Below are 19,449 nucleotides of genomic sequence, written 5' to 3' on the forward strand. Positions count from 1 at the left end.
TGTGTCAGGGATTTATAGAATTTCTTAGGAGAAGAACTTGTTACTGAAAGTAATTACCATTCCTAGTGATAGACACTAAATTTTAACCAGGTAAATGGTAGATGATAGATGGGTTTGGGGCAACAATTGTTTTTTGCGTGTTTTTATGTATCCTGATGTTTTTGGATTATTACTTTTCTGAAATTCATGGGTGGATATTTAGTAATTGGCATGTTTATTTAATAGAGCTCATTGGAGGACATGTTCATGATAATATTTATTAAATACTGTGATTATATTTATAAAGACATAATTTGACACTTCCATATAAGATGAACCCTGGTCAAAAAATGACAATGCCATCATCACAGACACATAGTCAGTGAACTGGAAATCAAAGATACTGTAGAAGATCAACAGAAGTTATAAGTGGTAATTTGAAAAGACTAGTAAAATTGGTAAATGTATTATGGGCCTGATCAAGGGAAGGGGAAGCAGCATAAATAATTGTAGGAATGAGAAAGAGACTATTTATTAATTATTTTAATGATTAATTATAATTAAAAATATAGATATTAAAAGATCATAGGAAGATACTTTATGTCAGTACATTTTGTGCTGACATTTGAAATTATACATTAATCTTACTCTTCAACACAGATATAAAAGTCTTAAACCAAAACCCTGGAAACCAATTCCGTAAGATAGAAAAAGGATCATAAATCATGACTATGTTCAATTTATACCTGGTATTCAAATTTGTTTAACATTTAAAATCAATCAACTCCTAGATATATATCTAAGAGAATAGAAGACTTAGGTCAACATTTAAAATCAGTCAACTCCTAGATACATATCCAAGAGAATAGAAGACTTAGGTCCACACAAATATTCATGGAAACATAACTCAGAATAGCTAAAAAGTGGAAACAAACCAAATGTCCTTCAGTGGTTGAATGGTTAAGTAGAATATGGTATATTATCTATACAATGGAATATTCATTTTTCCATAAAAAGGAATGAAGTACTGATACATGCTGCAGTGTGGATGAACCTTTAAAACATTATGCAAAATGAAAGGAGCCAGCCACAAAAGACCATATAGTTTATATTGTATGATTTCATTTATGTGAAATGTCCAGAGTAGGCAAATTTGTAGAGACAGAAAGTAGATTGGTGGTCGCCGAGGGCTGGAAATGTTCGAGAAAAATAGATACTACTAATGGGTTCAAGATTACTTTTGGAGTGATGAAAATATTCTGGAATAGACAGTCATGATTGTTGCACAGTTTGTGAATATACTAAAAACTACTCAACTGTGTACTTTAAAAGGGTGGATTTTATGCTTTGTGATTTATAGCTCAATAAAAAAGAGTTTTATTCACCCTTTTAACAGAATAAAAGAAAATTCATATTATTTCAATAAGGAAAGCATTTGACAAAACCCAGCACCCATCCCTGATTTTTAAAAAGTTGGGCAAATCTAGAATCCAAAGAAATTTCCTTAATCAAATAAAAGACATCTGTAAAACTTACTGTAAACATTACAGTTAATGTTAATGTGTTGTTTTTTTCTCTGGAACATGATAAAGGGGCTTATTCTCACTGTTTCTATTCACCACTGTACCAGATGTTTTAACCATTGCAATAAGGAATAAAGAAAAGTCAGAGAATTGGAAAAGGAGGAAAAAAACCTTTTGTTTATGATAATGACATAAAAGGATTTCTAGATAAATTAATAAAGGAGTTTTAAAAGGTGCTAGATAGAGGTTGAATAAACAGATGTATATTTCTACAAGCCATCAGCAAAGAAAATGGAAAAAAAAAATGGTAGCCTCAAAAAAAAACAAATAACCTATGAAGAAGTGTAATCATATGCAAGATGACTACCTATGGAAACATAAAATATACAAACTCATGTTAAAATATAAAATTGAGAGAGTCAAGAAGAAATAAGGGAAAGGTATATAATTTTTAATATATTTCAAATCTCACTATTGTGAAGCTTAATTTTTACTGACTCCCTCTTTGGATTTATTGATCCATGGTAGTCTACCACATGAAAATTATTCCCACTGTTTTCCAAGTGAGGTTTATTGAGATGTATTTTATATATAACATTTACCATTTTGTATAGGTGTAAGTAAATTCTAATAAATTCATATAGTTGTGTAAACACTAAAAGCAAGACACTGTGTTTCTATACTACAATGAACAATTGCAAATTGGAATAAAAAAAACCCCAGTACCATTTACAGTTGTATAAAAATGCTAAATACTTGGGTACAAATCTGTCAAAGTATGTGCTGGATTCGTATGTTGGAAAATTTGAAACATGATGAGTAAAATCAAAGCAGACCCCAAAAAAGAAGATACTCAATGTTTTTGAATTGGAAGACTCAATATTATTGAAATGTCATTTCTCCCCAAGTTGATGCATAGGTTCAGTACAAGTTCAATCAAGATTCCAGAGGATTTTTTGTTTAAATTGACAACTTGGTTCTAAAATTTTCATAGAAACGTATAGAAACTAGCATAGCCCAAACAATTTTGAAAAAGAACAATAAAGTTCAAAGACTCACATGCATTCCTCGATTTCAAGAACTTGCTCTGAAGCCGTGGTAATCAAGACTGTGGAACAAAAACATAGAGTGAAATCAATTATATAATTGTAGGTCTAGAAATAAACCCACAGATGCATGGCTAATTGATTTTGGACAAAGGTTCCAAGACAGTTCAGTGCCATACATTATACAAAAAATACAATCTTTTCTTTGTACACACACAAAAAAAAATCACAGGTGGATGGATAATGGCTCTAAATGTATGAAACTCAAAGGCACAACTTCTAGAGAAAACAGAAGCAAATCTAAGTCACCTTGGATTAGGTAAAGATGTAATTATCAGGGGATGTTGGATGAAAGGTAACTTCTTGTAAATCTATAATTATTTCAGAATAAAAAATGAACTGAAGATTTGAACATATGTTTCACAAAGGAAGCTATATGGATGGCGAATAAGCACACAAAAACACCCTCATCTTCATTGGTCATTGGAGAAATACAAATTAGAACCACAGTAGGTTACCACCATGCATCCATTAAAATAGCTTTAAAAGAAAACTGCGAGTACCAAGTGTTTGAAGATGTCAGAATAACTCAAAATCATAAATTCCCAGTGTGAAAGCATAATATAGCATGCACTCTTGACAATCCCAACTTTAGGTTTTTATTGAAGAGGAGTGAAAAACATTCACACACAAACCTGCACATGATGTTTATAGTGGTTTTATTCATAATCACTGATTTTCAAATCAGTTGTCAAAGCATAATTTTGAATTAGTTAATGGTTATTTTTCTTTTTTCGTGTTCCCCCTCTTCCTTCTCCTGTCCTGTTTCCTGTCTCCGCCCCGCCTTCCCCTCATTCTCATTTAGAGTTTCAGATTCCTTGCTGAAAAAACATTTAGATAAGCAAATTATGTGTTTTGCAGAATACAATTAAAGGATGTCTGTTCAGCTGATGGGCTGCTGGCTATTTTTCTAGAGGACTCGCAGAATGGTATTATGGTCTTGTTGAGTTCTGAGTCCAGCCTTAAGTCTTACAGGCTCAGAAACCTGACTCTTGACAGTATAATAGTCATATCCATTCCTTAGAGGCAGACTGACACTAACCAAAGTAGAAAGACTGAAGGATAGTCAGAATGCTTATTTATAAATTTGCTAAAAAATTTATCGATTAAATAGTTTGGAATTCTGTCTTTGACAACAGGGGAGGGAGCTTGGTGAACCTAGGAATGAGAACAAGGGTAGTTGATGCAAATTGAATGTTCAAGGGCCATCTGGCTAATTTATACTTGAGTCACAATATGGATTGCAGTAAATTTCCCTCACCTTGGATGTACAGCATATACTGAGCTTTGATGCTTTCTTTTCTCTGTTAAATTTGCTGACCGGTTTCTCTTCTAATAAATACCTTATTTGTTTTGATATGTTAAAACCTTCCATTTTACATTGATTCACAGAACTGGCATCAAATACCCAAAATGTAGCTCAGGATCTGCCAAACAAAAATTCTTATGGACATAAAGGTATGAATATTTTATTTTAAAAATTTCCTTACTTAAGAATTTTATAAAATGCTTTACTACAATATATTTCATTTTTATCAGAGCTAGGTAATTCATCACATAAATGTTTGTAATCTATATTTTTACAGCTATTTGACAAAATAATTATCAGCTTTTGATTATAGAAAGTGTTTTTCAGGTTGGCTTTCAAGGCATCACAGATTTTTGCCACCATTTTCCTTTATCCTACATGGCTGCCTTACATATGCTTTTGATAAGAGGACTAACATCAAGTTAAATTGAACATAAAGCATACATCTCAAAGTTATTGTTTTAAACAAAATAAATGAATGTCATTGAAGTTTTCATATATGTTTGAGGTGTAGGTGTATAGGCCTGTAATGGGGACCAAGCTTTTACTATAAAATTTTAATATTCCAGAATAGGATTAGGACCTGACCTTGTATTCTTCTATATCTAAGGTCTGATATTTTTTATAGTCTATATATCTAGGGTAGGTTACTGTGACATCTTGGTCCTGGCTTCTGACATGTGGCTTTCCCTTCTGTTGCCTGCCATACCACTTTACTGTGTTGTACTTCTGCTTACAACTAAGTACATACGTTGTCTTCTGCCTGCTTTTAAATGTATTCAGAGTCTCACCCTATTCTGCATGTCTAAATTTGTATTATAATTATTTTTATAATATTTTTCTCTAAGTGGTAGGCTAGTCTCTTTACATATCATGTATTAGAAACTATGTTTTACCTTAATACTATTGAATTGTACACTTAAAAATTAAAATAGTAAATTTTATGTTATGGTATTTTACCAGAACTTAAAATTTTTTGGGGAAAAAAAAGTATGATTTAAACTTTAGGATGCTTTTAATATTTTATATATAGATTTTTGTAAAGTCTCATTATTGTTTCTCTTCCCTGGAATATCCCTTATATATCTGTCTCTTCTGCTATTTTTCACCCTTTAAGTTTTTTTCTGTGCGTCATCTAATCCCATAAGCTTTTTCTTAAACATTCTAGCTTTCATTAACTTCATTCTCCAAATTTCCAGTGCATTAACCAGCTTCATGTAACTTATCATTCAGTAATATACTGCCTTAATCACTCACAAAATTTTTAATTGTCTTTCTAATGAGATATGACTTTGGTACCTAGCATCATGCTTAATGTGTAGGTTTTTAACCTAGTATTGACTGGTTGATTGATGAAGGAGTCCTAAGGAAAATTCTACCATAAATGGTTTCCTATTATGATTTTTGAGGCTTCGAAATTGTTCTCTATGTTTTGATTAGAAACTCCTTATGTCAAACCTTCATTTTGTAGAATTTGTCAATCTTTAGAGTACTGTGTTCTATGATATATTTGACATGAGCATAAGGTAGATTGGATGGAGGTGGTACCAAGAACACTATGTACTAGCCATAGTTTGAAATTAGTTCAGTTGTGGACATTTAAAACTATACATGTACTTAGAGGTAAGTCTGGAAGGAAATACATTAAAATACTGGAGATTATGTATTAGTACTTAAAAGAAAGTCACATTGTAGAAAGACGATCAGAGTGAAAGGTAGGTGGCTGGCTTGCCTTAGATTCATTTAGATTCATGTACGGTGTGCTAAGGCCTGTGCAGAGGTCTAGAGAACAAGGTTCCAGTACTGATTTCTAACAGACACTAAGTGTGCCTTGTGTTTTTTCATTTTTTCTACTTTTAAGAAAATCTGATACTTCAAAGACATATTTTATGACATTTCTGGAGAAATTATGGAAACCATTTAAAAGTATGAGTGAGCCAATACAGAGAATTGGAGTGCTAGTTCAAATATTAAAATCTTTCTCTATCAAGCCTTACTATTACAATTGACCCTTGAACAACACAAAGGTTAGAGGTGCACGGACTACCAGCATGGTCGAAAATCTCTGTATAACTTAAGAAGGTCCTCAACATATGCAGATTCCCAATAGAAGACTAGAAAATCAGCTGACTGCTGAATAGTATGAGTCTGAACTTCATGAGTTCACTTAACATGCTTTGTTCAAGGGTTAATGGATAGCTGTAATTGAAAGCCACAGAAGAGCAGGGAATGCACCTACCCATGTTCTTCCTTCCTATAACACATATGCCCTGTGATCCACAATAATAGATGAGATCTCTAAGTGATGTGCGTAGGTTTCTCACATAGGGAATGTTTTCAGGTTTGAAACATCTTCCTTTTGTAGCCACATAATAGCATATCTTAGGTGGTATTTTACAGGAAGCCATGCTCCATAAATTTATAGATTCTACATTTGCTCGCCATAATCAGTCCTAAATTTGGGACATCCTGTTGCAAGCATTCTATAAGACTCTTTCCTAGGTAATACCATCAGTTTATTTATGAGGTGGTTATGAGGTTATTGACATGATTCCAAGAGAATTAGATCTGGTCACCTGCCTTTTTTTCTTAGGAATATGTCCCTCCTTTTCTTCCCCTTCTTTCCCCACACAACCTCATTGTAGTCAGATGCTCAACTCATTTCTTCCCATTGAAGGAACTGAAAACATTCACAATTCCATTTCCTGGGGGTGGTTATAGTTAATATTTTGGTGTATTAAAAATCATTTTCTCTGGGTGTGTGTTTGCATGTATGCTTTAAAATAGTGGGCGTATACTTATATAGGATCTCTAAGTGCTAAAGTCAGCATTTTTGAACAACAGTGCTTAACTGTTTTATAGATGATGGTCCTCTGAGAACTGTTTGAGCACATCCTCTGTACCTGCTCATCAGGATTTATAGCACTAGACTTGTTATGAGCTTGACTTATGTGTTCAGCTTTGCTGGAGACCTATTAGGGAACCATGCAGTGGAGCTAATATTTTATTAAAAAGGATGCTTCCCTAATTTAATAATTCAGTAATCCACCTAAAAGATCCAAGGCAGACCTACTTTTACTGAATTCTGTTTTGTTTTAAATTTTATATATAAGGAATGATCTCATTGTTTAATGTATATATTGGTGTTATTCCTATACTTTTATTTATGGCAGAATTGCCCGGATATGATCTACACTGAAGCAGAATCAATTTGAGACATTGCTTTGAGTTTATGTGCATAGTACCTAGCTAAATTGCATTTGAAAACATGACAGATTTTATTGAGACTAGATTAAGAGCTTCGTGTTTCTTGGATTGTAAACTAAATTGCTAATGAGATACATGATATGTTTTGTGCAGTACCCAATAGAGAATTATTTGGAATAAGATGATATTTGACTTTGTCGTGTAAGCTGTGATTGTTGTCAACAGGGGCCTGGAAGAATTCTGTGGAAGAGTGGACAACAGAAGACTGGACTGAAGATGTAAGTGTTTAGTATCAGATGAGACCTATCTTTCTTTTGGCTTCTGGTAGTAGGGGCATGTGTATTTTAAGAAAAGCCTGAGATACTTTATGGATATTCATGGTACCTTTTTAGACATCTGTGATTACCCTGTTGTTGTTGTTTTTCCCCTCTAATCAAATGCTTTCCAGAAGTTGGCGTTTTGAGATTTTTAAGGAACTTAGTTTAAAGTGTCCATTTAAAAATTGCCAGGTGTTAAATAGGATTGAAATAATTTTTTAGCTTATCTTTTTGTTGTTGTTGTTGTTTGTTTGTTTATTTTTGGCCTGATAACCAAGTGATGCTATTGCCCTGGTCTGTGAACTATTAATTATTCTTTATAACACTTTTATTAAAGGAGAGAGTAGAGTCTATGTGTTTTGGGTCACAGTTGAAATTAACCTAAATAAATCATTCTGGTTCTAGGCCTGACTTCTTCCCTTTTCAACTAGGCTGGCTCTTTTTTTGGTATTCATTTATTCCACTGATATTTTTGAGTCTACTATACTAGCTTCTGGGTAGTGTTGATTTATTAGTTATAGATTCACCATAAGATATTCTTGGATAAAAATATTTAACTTGAGAAAGTAAAACTGAACTGTCTCTTTTCTTGGTATTCATTTATTCCACTGATATTTTTGAGTCTACTATACTAGCTTCTGGGTAGTGTTGATTTATTAGTTATAGGTTCACCATAAGATTCTTGAATAAAAATATTTAACTTGAGAAAGTAAAAGTAACTGAACTAGCACTATATTATACATATTTTATACCATTTTGTTATTTGACTCTCAAGGACCAGTACCAGATGTATGTACATGATAGAGAGTTACAGCAGACACTGGGAGGGAGAGAATAAAGAGATTAGAGATATTGACCTTCAAACACATATATTGACCCAGACTGAAATTTTTTTGGATATTTTTTTTTTTCTCATCTCATTTTATAGTCAAAAGTATATAAAAAAACAAGCTGCATTTATGCTTCTTTTCTTTTTTAAGAGTATTACATCTGACTTGTTAGGGAGTGAGCTGAGTAGGAAGGAGAATAGATATCCTCATTTGATTGGGATTTAGAAAATTTAGGGTATATTTTCATTTCTGTCACATACTAACTGTAAGTCCTTGGGGTATGATGTCACCAGGCTCTGAAAAGCTTTATATCTCTTTGCTGTTGTCTGGGTCATAGACAGGGTAGAAAATCAGCAGGGAGTCAGAAGGGAAAAGGAGTGTATTCAAATTCTAACCTGGTTGACTGTTGACATTGGAAGAGCCATCTTTCCTCTCTGAGCCTCCTATTTTCATCTATGTAATGAATATAGCTGTCTTGCCTGACTCATGGGGTTTTTCTCTGGGTCAGATGAGGTCTTATGATATAAGTCAGCTAACAAGCAGTTCAAATGTATGTACATACAGAGATTAATATTCTGCTGCATAGACCATATCGTATCACAATGTAATTTATAATTACTGAAAAGAATTAGCACAGAGAATTTGGTCGTCTTTTCTCAGGAGTTATCAAAAAAAAATTTTGCAGGTTTTCTGAGTCGATACAAGGTAATGGTAATTGAAAGGTGTGTAATCTAAAATGCAAATTCTAAATTCCTTCTAGAGCTTAGAACAATAACTATTCACTTTTCCCTTCCCCTCCCCTTTTTTAAAGAAAGAAGGAAGCAGTCTAATTTTCTTTATTGTGTCAGTGATTAATGTGGTTCTTATTTACCTTGAACTTAATAATGTTTTGAAGGCTTTAGATCTACTCTATCACTGCTTTTTGTTGAAAAAAGGAATTATATCTTTATTGCTTCTCTCTTTGTCCTAACTCTGTTTAATCTGTAGCATTCTTTAAGGCAAAAATGGATTCCTTGGGACTCTTAAGATACTACTTGGGAACAGAGTTCAGCATTAAACCCTTGTTGAAATAAAAATCAATTCAGCACTTTTTGTTTTTACGGAAAATGAACACCTACTGTCTGCTCTGCCTCTGCTGAATATTAATGTCTGAGAAAATCTGAATTTATAGGGTGTGTCAGAGTTCTGAGACATTTAAAATTGATAAGAGCTAAAACAGTCTTTGAATAGCATTTTCACTACTTTCTTACATTATCTTATTAGATTAACATTTATCAGCCTTTAAAAATCCCATGCCCTACTTTGATAATGTAAAGAGCCTACCTTTCTTTCAATGATGTCAGTTGAGGTTTCAAAAAATTTTATCCTGTGTGCCTTAAAAGTGCTTTTAAAACAATATGTGTGAATCTCAGAATATTATGTTGAGTGAAAGAAGCCAAAAAAGGTTGCATATTTTAAAGTTCCACTTAAAATTTTAGAAAATACAACCTAATTTGTAGTGACAGAAGGTACATTTGTTGTTACCTGGAGATGAAGGTGAGTGGTGGGAGGGATTGATTACCCAGGGACAGGAGCAAACTTTCGGGATAATAGGTATGTTCACTGTCTTGAATTGGTGATGGCTACATGGGAGTATGCATCTGAGAAAACTCATTTAATTATTCAGGTTGAATATTTCCAGTTTATTGAATGTATTATACCTCAATAGATTTATTTGTATGAAAACAAAGAAACCTATAACTTAAAAGGAAATGGAGATTACTCATAAATGAAATACTAAAACCATCTGTCTGTGGGGAAAGAAAACATCAATTTTTTGGCTTTTCTAACTTCCCTGTTTCTTTTCGGCATTTATGGAGACACTAGTGGTGGTTTTTTAAAATATTTTTTTGGCCTCACCCTTGGTGGTGGTTTTGTTGATATTCTCATTTTGTATAATGTCAATTAGAGTAGTGAGACTGGGACTTGAACCCTAGTCTCACTACTTCACTGTGTTGTTTCCCTGATGTAAAATCCTTATTGTAGGCTTATCAATCTAAAATTACTTTCATCTTATAAAAATTACTCGTCATAATCACCAGTGTATTTTCTTTCCTTTAGACCACCTTTTGGGTGAACTAAAGAATTCATCAGTACTAATGAGAGTACCGGTGACTAAAAATTGTCAGGAATTTGCTGTTTTTAATTTTATGTTATATAAAATAAGATTAAAATATTTTTTCATCCCTTTCATATAGCTTTCTGAAACAAAGGTCTTCACTGCCTCTTCTGTTCCACCAGAGAATCCTGTCACACCTGGGCAAAGGTAAACACTTTTTGCCACTTTTTGTTTGTTATTCAAAGCACAATTGAAATTTATTGCCTCAAAAAAATTGTTTGGTACTTTGTTCTCTTTTTATTTTTTTTTCTCTTATTGCATCTCTCTGTTCTCTTCTCTTTCTAAGACTTTATTTTATCCCTAACCTGACAGAGCCTCCATCATTTCCTAATTGGTTGTATCCACTGATGAATTAAAATAGGAATTATGTTTGTGACTTGTTTAATGGTTCTTTTTTACTTTTGTAAAGATGTTTTTGACAGATTAACTTAATAAAAAATATTCTTTAGTTTTTTCATATAATACCATTTATTTAGATCTTCTCAGGCTAATATACATTTCTATCAGTTTTAATCTAGTAATATAGTTCACAAAAAAGGAAGGAGCTTTTTGGGTAATAGAAATGTTGTTAGAATGTATACAGAACTGCATTATTGAAAAGCATTTATTTATATCCCAATTTTCACAATAACTGAAAACCTTTGTGGTTTCAAAATGCAGTGATCTAGAAGGATAAAAGCCTTGATATATATCACACACGAGAATTGAAAGCAATTTCGAACCTAACGTGCTTAATTTCATGCTAAATGAGATGGTTATAAGACTTTGTTACAAGGAAATAAAAATGATCAAAGGTCATGTTTTGCAATATATATTGTTTTGTGAATTGCCCAGAATTTCTTGTTAAATGGATATAACTTCTTTATTGTAGCTGTTACTCAGTGAATTTGATAGAATCATTTTCATTTTTTAAAAAGTATGAAGACTCTTAGTGATTATTTTTCAGAAGACAGTTCTATAGTATTTTTCATGCATATCTCCTATCAATCTTTTGGAATAGAATTTGCTGTTTTTTGTAGTAATGCAACTTTTTTGGGATGGGTCATATGTAATATAATTACCCTGGATCTGTATCCCTAAAGTTAGGATATCATAAAGTAGAATATTACCTTGGGATCTAAAATACTAGTCTTGGACTTCGGTCTAGTTATGGGAAAGTAAAAGTGGTGGTGCATAGGGAGAGGAACTCAGGCCCAGAAACTTTGCTCTGTATTAGGAGTGAGTCTTGAATTATTTCCCTTCTCAGAATCTGCCTCACTGGTGTGGTGAAAGTTGCAGTTAAGAGAACTGATTGGTAACTGGCCCTGTAGGTCCTGTGGAGAAGAGTTAGTAGCTAACTCACATGTCAGGTAGTATATACATTTGGAAGATCATTTCTTCCTCATGCTTTCAGGTTTTTAGGTCATGGCTCACAGATTAGAATATCTGTCTTTCTGGGAGCATTACAAGTGTTCTAGTTAACAGTATGTTAATATATTGTGCATTTTTTCTTAAAATTTAAGAATGAAAATTATATGAGATTTATATAAGCTTAAATATATTATTGGATGGAATGCAGAGCTTACAGGAACACTTATAGTAAATGTGAAACTGCTTGAATTGTCTACTATGCCTGTGGTCCTCATTCCCCCAAAATATGAGTTTGCTCTCCTTAAGGGAAGTTTGAGACACTGGTTCCAATAAGAGGGGCAAAATATTCTAAAGGAAATGAGCTACATGTCAGAAAATTGTTTCCTCTATTGTAAATTTTTAGATCAGTTGTCATCATGTCATTTCTCTAGAACTATCTCAATGCATCTTTTTATTTTTCTCCTCTGTAAGGCCCTGCTTCAGTCTCTGGCTTACTATATATATTTTTTTCTTGCTTTTGGCTCCCCTAAACTCCAGTTTCCAAAAGCTTTCTTCACTTAATTAATTTTTAGCATGAATTTACTTTATATTGATTCACTTCTCAAATTCATTTGTTGATAAGATTCGTTTATGACTCGTTCCTCATTTGCTTTTTGTCTGCTTAGCATTGATCTGGTAGCCTTGCTTCAGAAGCCTGTTCCTCCCAATCAAGCCTCAGAAGTCAACTCCTTCGAAACTTCCCAACAGCAAGGCTTTGGCCAAGCCCTTGTCTTCACAAATTCTCAGCACAGCAATCAAATGGCACCAGGGACTGGCAGCTCCACTGCTGTCAACTCCTATTCTCCTCAGAGTCTGGTAACTCACTTTTATTTCAGTATGGGATTTTAAGGAATGTGCCTATGAGCAAATATATTCTAGAATGACACATGCCTTATAATTACTTTCTAAATATAAAAATTTCTATAGTAGATCTCAATCCAGAAAACAATGATGTGTTCATTTCCAAGCACATATCTGATGATTCCATGTGGAATTCAACTACTCTGAGTTTTCTGGACAAAGATAAAAATATTTCTGATTAGTTGAAATCTTTTCAGTTATAATCACTCAATCATCCTTCTTATTAATAATTTTTTCTTGTATTTTATTTCAAAATGTATCTCTATATTTAAGATGTTAAAATTTTCAGTTATTTTCCAGTTTACTTAAATGCAAATGTTTGTCAGTATTGGGTTGCTTAAATTATGCAAAAACAGTTATTTCCAAGTCTGCCTAGGTGCTTATATTTTTTGTATTTTTATTTTTTTATTCCGTAAACTTAGTGTACTTTTTCTTAAAATGCCACACTATATAGTAGAGACCCTTATAATTTGGATGCGTTTTCATTGGAACAATGTCATCTGCTGCTGCATAAATGACTGACTTCCCATGAGAATTAAGCTCCCATCAGAAAGAACTTTAGGAGTTGTTAGTGAAGGACATGAAGGTAGGCTGATGAGAGTAGAAGCTTTAGAGCATGAATGTAGTTGCAGAATGGAGAAGTGAAGTCCCTGTCTAACTACGAGCAGTTGTGAGTTGGTAGAAAGGAGGCTGGAAGGACTGTAAGCATAGTTTTCAGTTGTGATAATTATTTCAGTTCATTTTTACTGTGTTTTACCTGAAATTTACTGTAAGAAACAGTTTCTTATGAATGTGATATAATCTTTTCCCCCTACCTGACTCAAAATCATTTGCTTTATCTTAATAAAATGGAGAATTGAATATGCAAGCTTTCCATTGCTGTCTTCTACTCTGCACAGTCATGTCATGTTGAGTGTAACTGACTTGGGAACTTGACATTTTTAGTGTCATTGACGGTTGTGCATGAGAGTGTTAGTGCTTGGTGTAGACAGCCCAAAGTGTGGTGCCTCGCTGTTTGAGAGGGCCCAATAATGCCATTCAGTTTTGATTGAGCCATCATGCCCTTTTCTCCTCTGTCTTTCCATTCGCTGCTGGTATAGTGATATCATGTCTTTGCTGACTTGTTGGAATCTTAGCCAGGCCACTGAGAGCATAGGTAGGACATGAGTTTGTTTTTTTACAGTGACTTTCAGGTATTCTTTTTGTCATGAACAACACTTTGAGTAAGAATTGCTTGTTTAGTGAATTAGAGCAGTGGTTCTCAACCCTACTGTATTTTTATAATCAGTTGTAAATGTCAGTAAATAACAGCAGTGATGAGGAGAAGGAGAACTATGATGATGATGATGATGATGATATAATGCCAGAGTCTACACAAGACTAAATAGGTCAGAGTTTTTGGGATTGGGAGTTGGGCACATGTGTTGGTGTATATGTGAGTATATGCACACGTGTACCAATACACACATTTTTAGAGTTGATTGAAACATGTAGGTATGATTAAGAAATTCTATGCTCAGTCTTGCCTGGAGCAAGGTGCTAGTCATTGACTCAGTGATTTGTAAAGCACACAAAAAGTTCATTTGATAAGCTGATGCAGGATAGATAGGGAGGAAGAAGATGAAGAGTAGAAGCGTCATCCAAGAATCCTTCATTGAACAAGTGGGCTTGAGCTGGGTTTTGGTGGATTTGTAGCTCAAAAGAGAGTTGTAGTGGGCAGCATGAGCCAAGAATCTGGAGTAGTGATAAATAATGTTAGTGCAGCTGTTCTAATAGGAGCACATTCTGTGATTTATGTGCAATAACTGCCCACAACTTAAAGATTTGCTAATAGTAGAGAATTTGGATTTCCTTAAAACAACTAGGATACTTTGTGTCTTTGGATATTGATAACAAATAATTACTTCAACTTCCTAGATCTGGCCTCTTGAAGGAATGGAGATCATTTCTGTTTTCGACCTTTTAGGTGGTTTTGAAAGTTATTTTTGATAAAGAACTTGTTTTTTCAGAAACTGAATAATCTTGATAATATAAAAATGCAGTTGATCTGCCACTACGTTCACTAATCATAGGTGTTCATTCTCCTGAGATCTTGATATCTGACCTGACAGGATAGATGGGGGAGGTACAGCATTGTCTTTTGTATACTTATGGAACATATTTGGTGGTTTTAGTCATCTAAACAACTTGAAATAAACACAACAGTGTCCAGGGTACCTGTTCAATACACACATACCTCCTGTGTAATTTAGCTTCTGATTTGTAACACTAACTTTTTTAATAAGTGCAGCGACCTGCATTTAATCTTGTAACCTGATTGATCTTTTTTTTATGGTTGATCTTTTCTGTGACCAAACCTATTCTAATCATTAAAGATGATTACTATTCCACATATTAAGAAAAAACTATTTTTGTTTCATAAGCTTGTTTTTGTTATTTAATTAATGTTATTCCTTCTTAGCTTAAAAAAGGTAGTATTTTGTTTGTAAATTTGTGACGTCACTTTTTAAAAGGTCAGTGTCTTTTTTAAAATAATTAAATTTTTTCAATTACAGTAGGCATACAGTATATTAGTTTCAGGTGTACAGCATGGCAATTAGACATTTAAATAACTTCAAAGCAATCACCCTGATAGATCTAGTTACCTGTCTGACACCATAGATAGCTATTACAATACTATCGACTATAAAAATCAATTTCTTAAAATCCATGGATAATATTCCCCTTCCCTGTAACCTCTTATATCAAAATCAGGAAGGATTGCTGAATTTATTTAGTGAGATCTTGTTTCATAGTAATATTTTTATGTAGTAGTTACATATGCGAGTCTTACTAACTCAGATGTTCTTGGTTATAGTTTATAAAATCCTCGTGAAAATACTTGGTGTGTTTTAAAGCCTGAGGTAGAAATTCTGTATTGCTGAGGATTTCTGCTTTCTTTCTCTTTAAAGTCATCCGTCCTTGGTTCAGGATTTGGAGAGCTTGCACCTTCAAAAATGGCAACCATCACCAGCTCCCAGATTTTGGACCAGTTGAAAGCTCCGAGCTTGGGCCAGTATACCACCACCTCAAGTTCACAGCAGAATAGTACAAGTCCCCCCACAACTACTACTTCTTGGGACCTCAAGCCCTCAGCTACCCAGTCCTCAGTCCTTAACCATTTTGGTAAGTATACATTTTCTGTGGTGGTTTGCCTCTAGTGAGCACATGCTGAACATTAGCAGAGATTGTTGATTTGTGAACACTAATGTGGAATTTGTCCAGAGATGTTTCTTTTCAGTAGAACATTGCAGTTTCTGATTTAAGTAAGCTTTGTATTGTATAAATGCCTGCATTTATTTGTTGTTGTTAGTAATAGTACATTCCATGAAGAGATGTGCAAAAGCATGGTAAAGGCATGCAAATATAAGTAAACAACACTGAGTAAATGCCTAGACAGAATTTTCTGAGCTGTATTATAATAAGGTGGTGGCAGAAGGTGGAATATGGACAACATTTGAAATCACACCCTCCGGGATTGCTTTATCTAACATTTGCATATATCCACCATGATTTGGTTTAGCCTTAACCATCTATGGTTTATAATTTAAAGGCAATACATGTAAGTTGGATGTTTTTAAAACTATACTCTCATAGACTTTGTGACATTAAACCACCATCTCCCACCATCACACATGTCACACCGTATTAAGGAATTTCTCTGCTGAATGAAATAGCTTACTGTTATGGAAGTACCTGATACTGTTCCCAGATTTGAAGTGATATCTACCAAGGAAATTGACTAGAGATTCAATGCCCCAAATTTTTATTGGGGGGCTGGTTACATAGGTACCCTTTGCCTAGTACATATCAAAATTCCATATTCTAAGAAGGAAAGCAAGTATTCAGCATAAATCACATTGTACAAACACTCAAAGCACAGAATCCTTTTATAACAGCTAAAGTGGTGGCACCCATTTCCTAGAAAATACCAAAATCCTGTATTCTCACACACAAGCCAAGAGCCAGTCTTGCAAACCATCATTTCTAATGGCAGCTATAGGCTTCCTGTGTTAACTTTTTTTCTGCACACTTACTGAGTGATAATGAGTTTATAGATTTGAGCATGCTATTCTCATGTTCTTTATAAAGATTTGTCTTTTTTTTAGGTGCCTCTAATATTAAATCCAAAAATAGATTCATCTAAGATGGAAATAGTAATACTAAGTCATGGGTTGCTAAACTGGATTTGCTATCTGTTTTTGTAAATATAGTTTTATTGGAACACATCCATAGTCATTTACATATTATCTGTAACTACTTTTAGTCGACAAAGGTAAATTTGAATAGTTGCTAACAGATGACAAAGCTTGAAATATTTACTATCTGGCCCTTTGCAGAAAAAGATTGATAGAGATAGCATTGAAAATCAGTGGTGAAAAGGTGTTTATTGCTGTTGGATATCTGGCTAGAAAATGAAATTGTATCCCTATTGCCACTTTACACTAAAGTGCCAAAAGGGTCAAATATTTAAACATAAATAGTGAATCTAGAACATTGATAGAGAAAAACATAGGAAGATTTTGATATAGTCTGTGTGAGGTAGACCTTACTAGATTTGACAGGAAACACCATAACCAACTCAAAAGAAAGAAACTATGAAAAAACATTTTAAAGTTATGTCATAGACAAAGGGTTAACTTCCTTAGATAAAAGGAGTAAGTAAAAATAAGGAGATCAGCAATGAAGTACAAATGATCAAAGAGGTATGGACATGTCGAGTTCATAGGCAAAGAATATTTAAGTATATGAATGATGCTTAGTTGAACTTAAATCATTTTATTTTGCATCTTTTATACCATTTTCCACCAAATTAAGAAGGATAAAAATTTGGTATTGCACTATGTTAAAAAGTATATGTTCTATCTGTGGATAGGAATTTTGAAGTGTTTTTCAAATTTTAAAATATAATTATTCTTTGAAATGGCAACGGATTCTGCGGGTATACTTGTACTTGAGCAAAATGCCTTACATAAAAATATAGTCATTGCAGCATTATTTTTCATAGCAAGAGATTGAGTGGAAAACCAAAAAGCCCATTAATATAGTACTAGTTTAAAAAAAAACAATACCTATGTACACTGGATTACTATATGACCATAAAAATTAAGTAGCTCTCCATATATTAATGTGGAACAGTCTCTAAAACCTAAATGGCTTGTGAGGAAGCAAACCATATGTATATGTAGTGTGTGTGTATGTGTCTCTTTCTGTGTGTGTATAATATCTGAAGATTTTCAAGAAACTGGGTACAAGGTCTGCCTCTGTGAAGTGAATCTGAGGATGGAGGTGGAAGGGGTGATAGGTAGGCATCATATACATTTTTGTACCTTGGATTTTGTAATATTGCATATATTACTTAGTGAAAAAAATTAATAATTTTCAGAAGTTCAATAGAAAATCCATAAAGCAACAAAAATATTCTGTTAAAGGCCAGATGTGTATAGCAATTCCATACTATCCTTACCTATTCACCACCCTATATGCTTTTAGCACAAACTGAATCTCCTCTCTGCTTAAGAAATTAGCTACAAACCCATTCAGGCATCCTTTTTTATTTATCATATATATGAGAGAGAGAGAGAGAGAGAGAGATTGAGACAGAGAGAGACAGAGACACACAGAGACACACAGAGACACACACACACACACACACACACACACGATTTAGTTAGAAGATGCTTGGGAGAAATTGATGGAGACTGTAACTCTTTACTACCAGTGATGGTGGAATAGAGAGTTCTAAGCTTGTGTGCCTAAATAATTGATTGTTGCTTACTTTCTTTTACCCCCTCTTTACATATTTCATAGACTTTAAATCTCAGCCTGAACCATCCCCAGTTCTCAGCCAGTTGAGCCAACGACAGCAGCACCAAACTCAGGCAGTCACTCTTCCTCCTCCTGGGCTGGAGTCCTTTCCTTCCCAGGTAAAACTCCGAGAGTCAGCACCTAGAGACAGTACCTCCACTGTGAACAAACTCTTGCAGCTTCCCAGCCTGACGGTTGAAAATATCACTGTGTCTGCCCACCAACAACAGCCTAAACACATGAAACTCCCCAAGCGGCGGATACCTCCAGCTTCTAAGGTGAGTATTTCATCTTGAAGTCACAGTCCCAAAGGTGGATGTATCCTACTTAGCATGGAGCTCAAGTGTTGGGTTTGCAAGTGCAAGTCTAAGAAATTGTGATGTGGTATTTTTCAAGCTTACTGCTTTATGAGGAATTGGACGTTTCTGAGTGTGACTGGGTTAATATTAGAGGGGATGGTTTTGTGCTGAGAGAGACTGTTAATTCAAATTATAGAATCTGGCTCGAAGAATCCTATGGTCTTTAGTGTTTAGCTGTGTCCCATAGATAGAGGATGAGTGGATCTTGGATCAGATAATGCTTTCATCAGAAGCCTACTCTCCTTCACTCAACCATGACCACAGCGCTCCCTACCCCCGCTTTATTACTCTAAGAAGCAGTTGATAGCATTGACCATTCTGTTAACTTTTAATTTTTCTTTGCTCTTTTCCCTTCTCTCTCTAAAAAAACTATCCTGTTCCTTTTTCCTTCCTTTTGGCCTCTTGCTCCTTGTTCCTCAGGCCTGCCAGGAGTGCCCTGGGAACCCAGTGCCCCGTTTGGCTCTGGTATAGGCCTTTGGGACTTGGAATCCCTGACCTCTGTCCCTGACATGACGGCTTTGCTTTTTTAGATCCCAGCTTCTGCAGTGGAAATGCCTGGTTCAG

General features: G+C 34.2%; 1 protein-coding gene and 1 non-coding gene across 2 annotated transcripts in view; both read left to right on the forward strand.

The window, feature by feature from the left end:
* UBAP2 (ubiquitin associated protein 2) overlaps window positions 1-19,449 on the forward strand; it is a 69,246-nt gene that overhangs the window by 31,045 nt on the left and 18,752 nt on the right. The window contains 7 exon segments of the mRNA XM_025049718.1: window positions 4,001-4,066; window positions 7,350-7,402; window positions 10,509-10,576; window positions 12,445-12,634; window positions 15,631-15,844; window positions 18,530-18,804; window positions 19,416-19,448. Of these exon segments, the coding sequence (XP_024905486.1) occupies window positions 4,001-4,066; window positions 7,350-7,402; window positions 10,509-10,576; window positions 12,445-12,634; window positions 15,631-15,844; window positions 18,530-18,804; window positions 19,416-19,448 (899 nt within the window).
* LOC112483138 lies at window positions 12,755-12,837 on the forward strand. The gene has a single exon (XR_003047524.1). It is a non-coding gene; the product is annotated as a small nucleolar RNA SNORD121A (small nucleolar RNA).

Source organism: Pteropus alecto, unplaced genomic scaffold (genome assembly GCF_000325575.1).
Source record: "Pteropus alecto unplaced genomic scaffold, ASM32557v1 scaffold206, whole genome shotgun sequence".
NCBI lineage: Eukaryota > Metazoa > Chordata > Mammalia > Chiroptera > Pteropodidae > Pteropus > Pteropus alecto.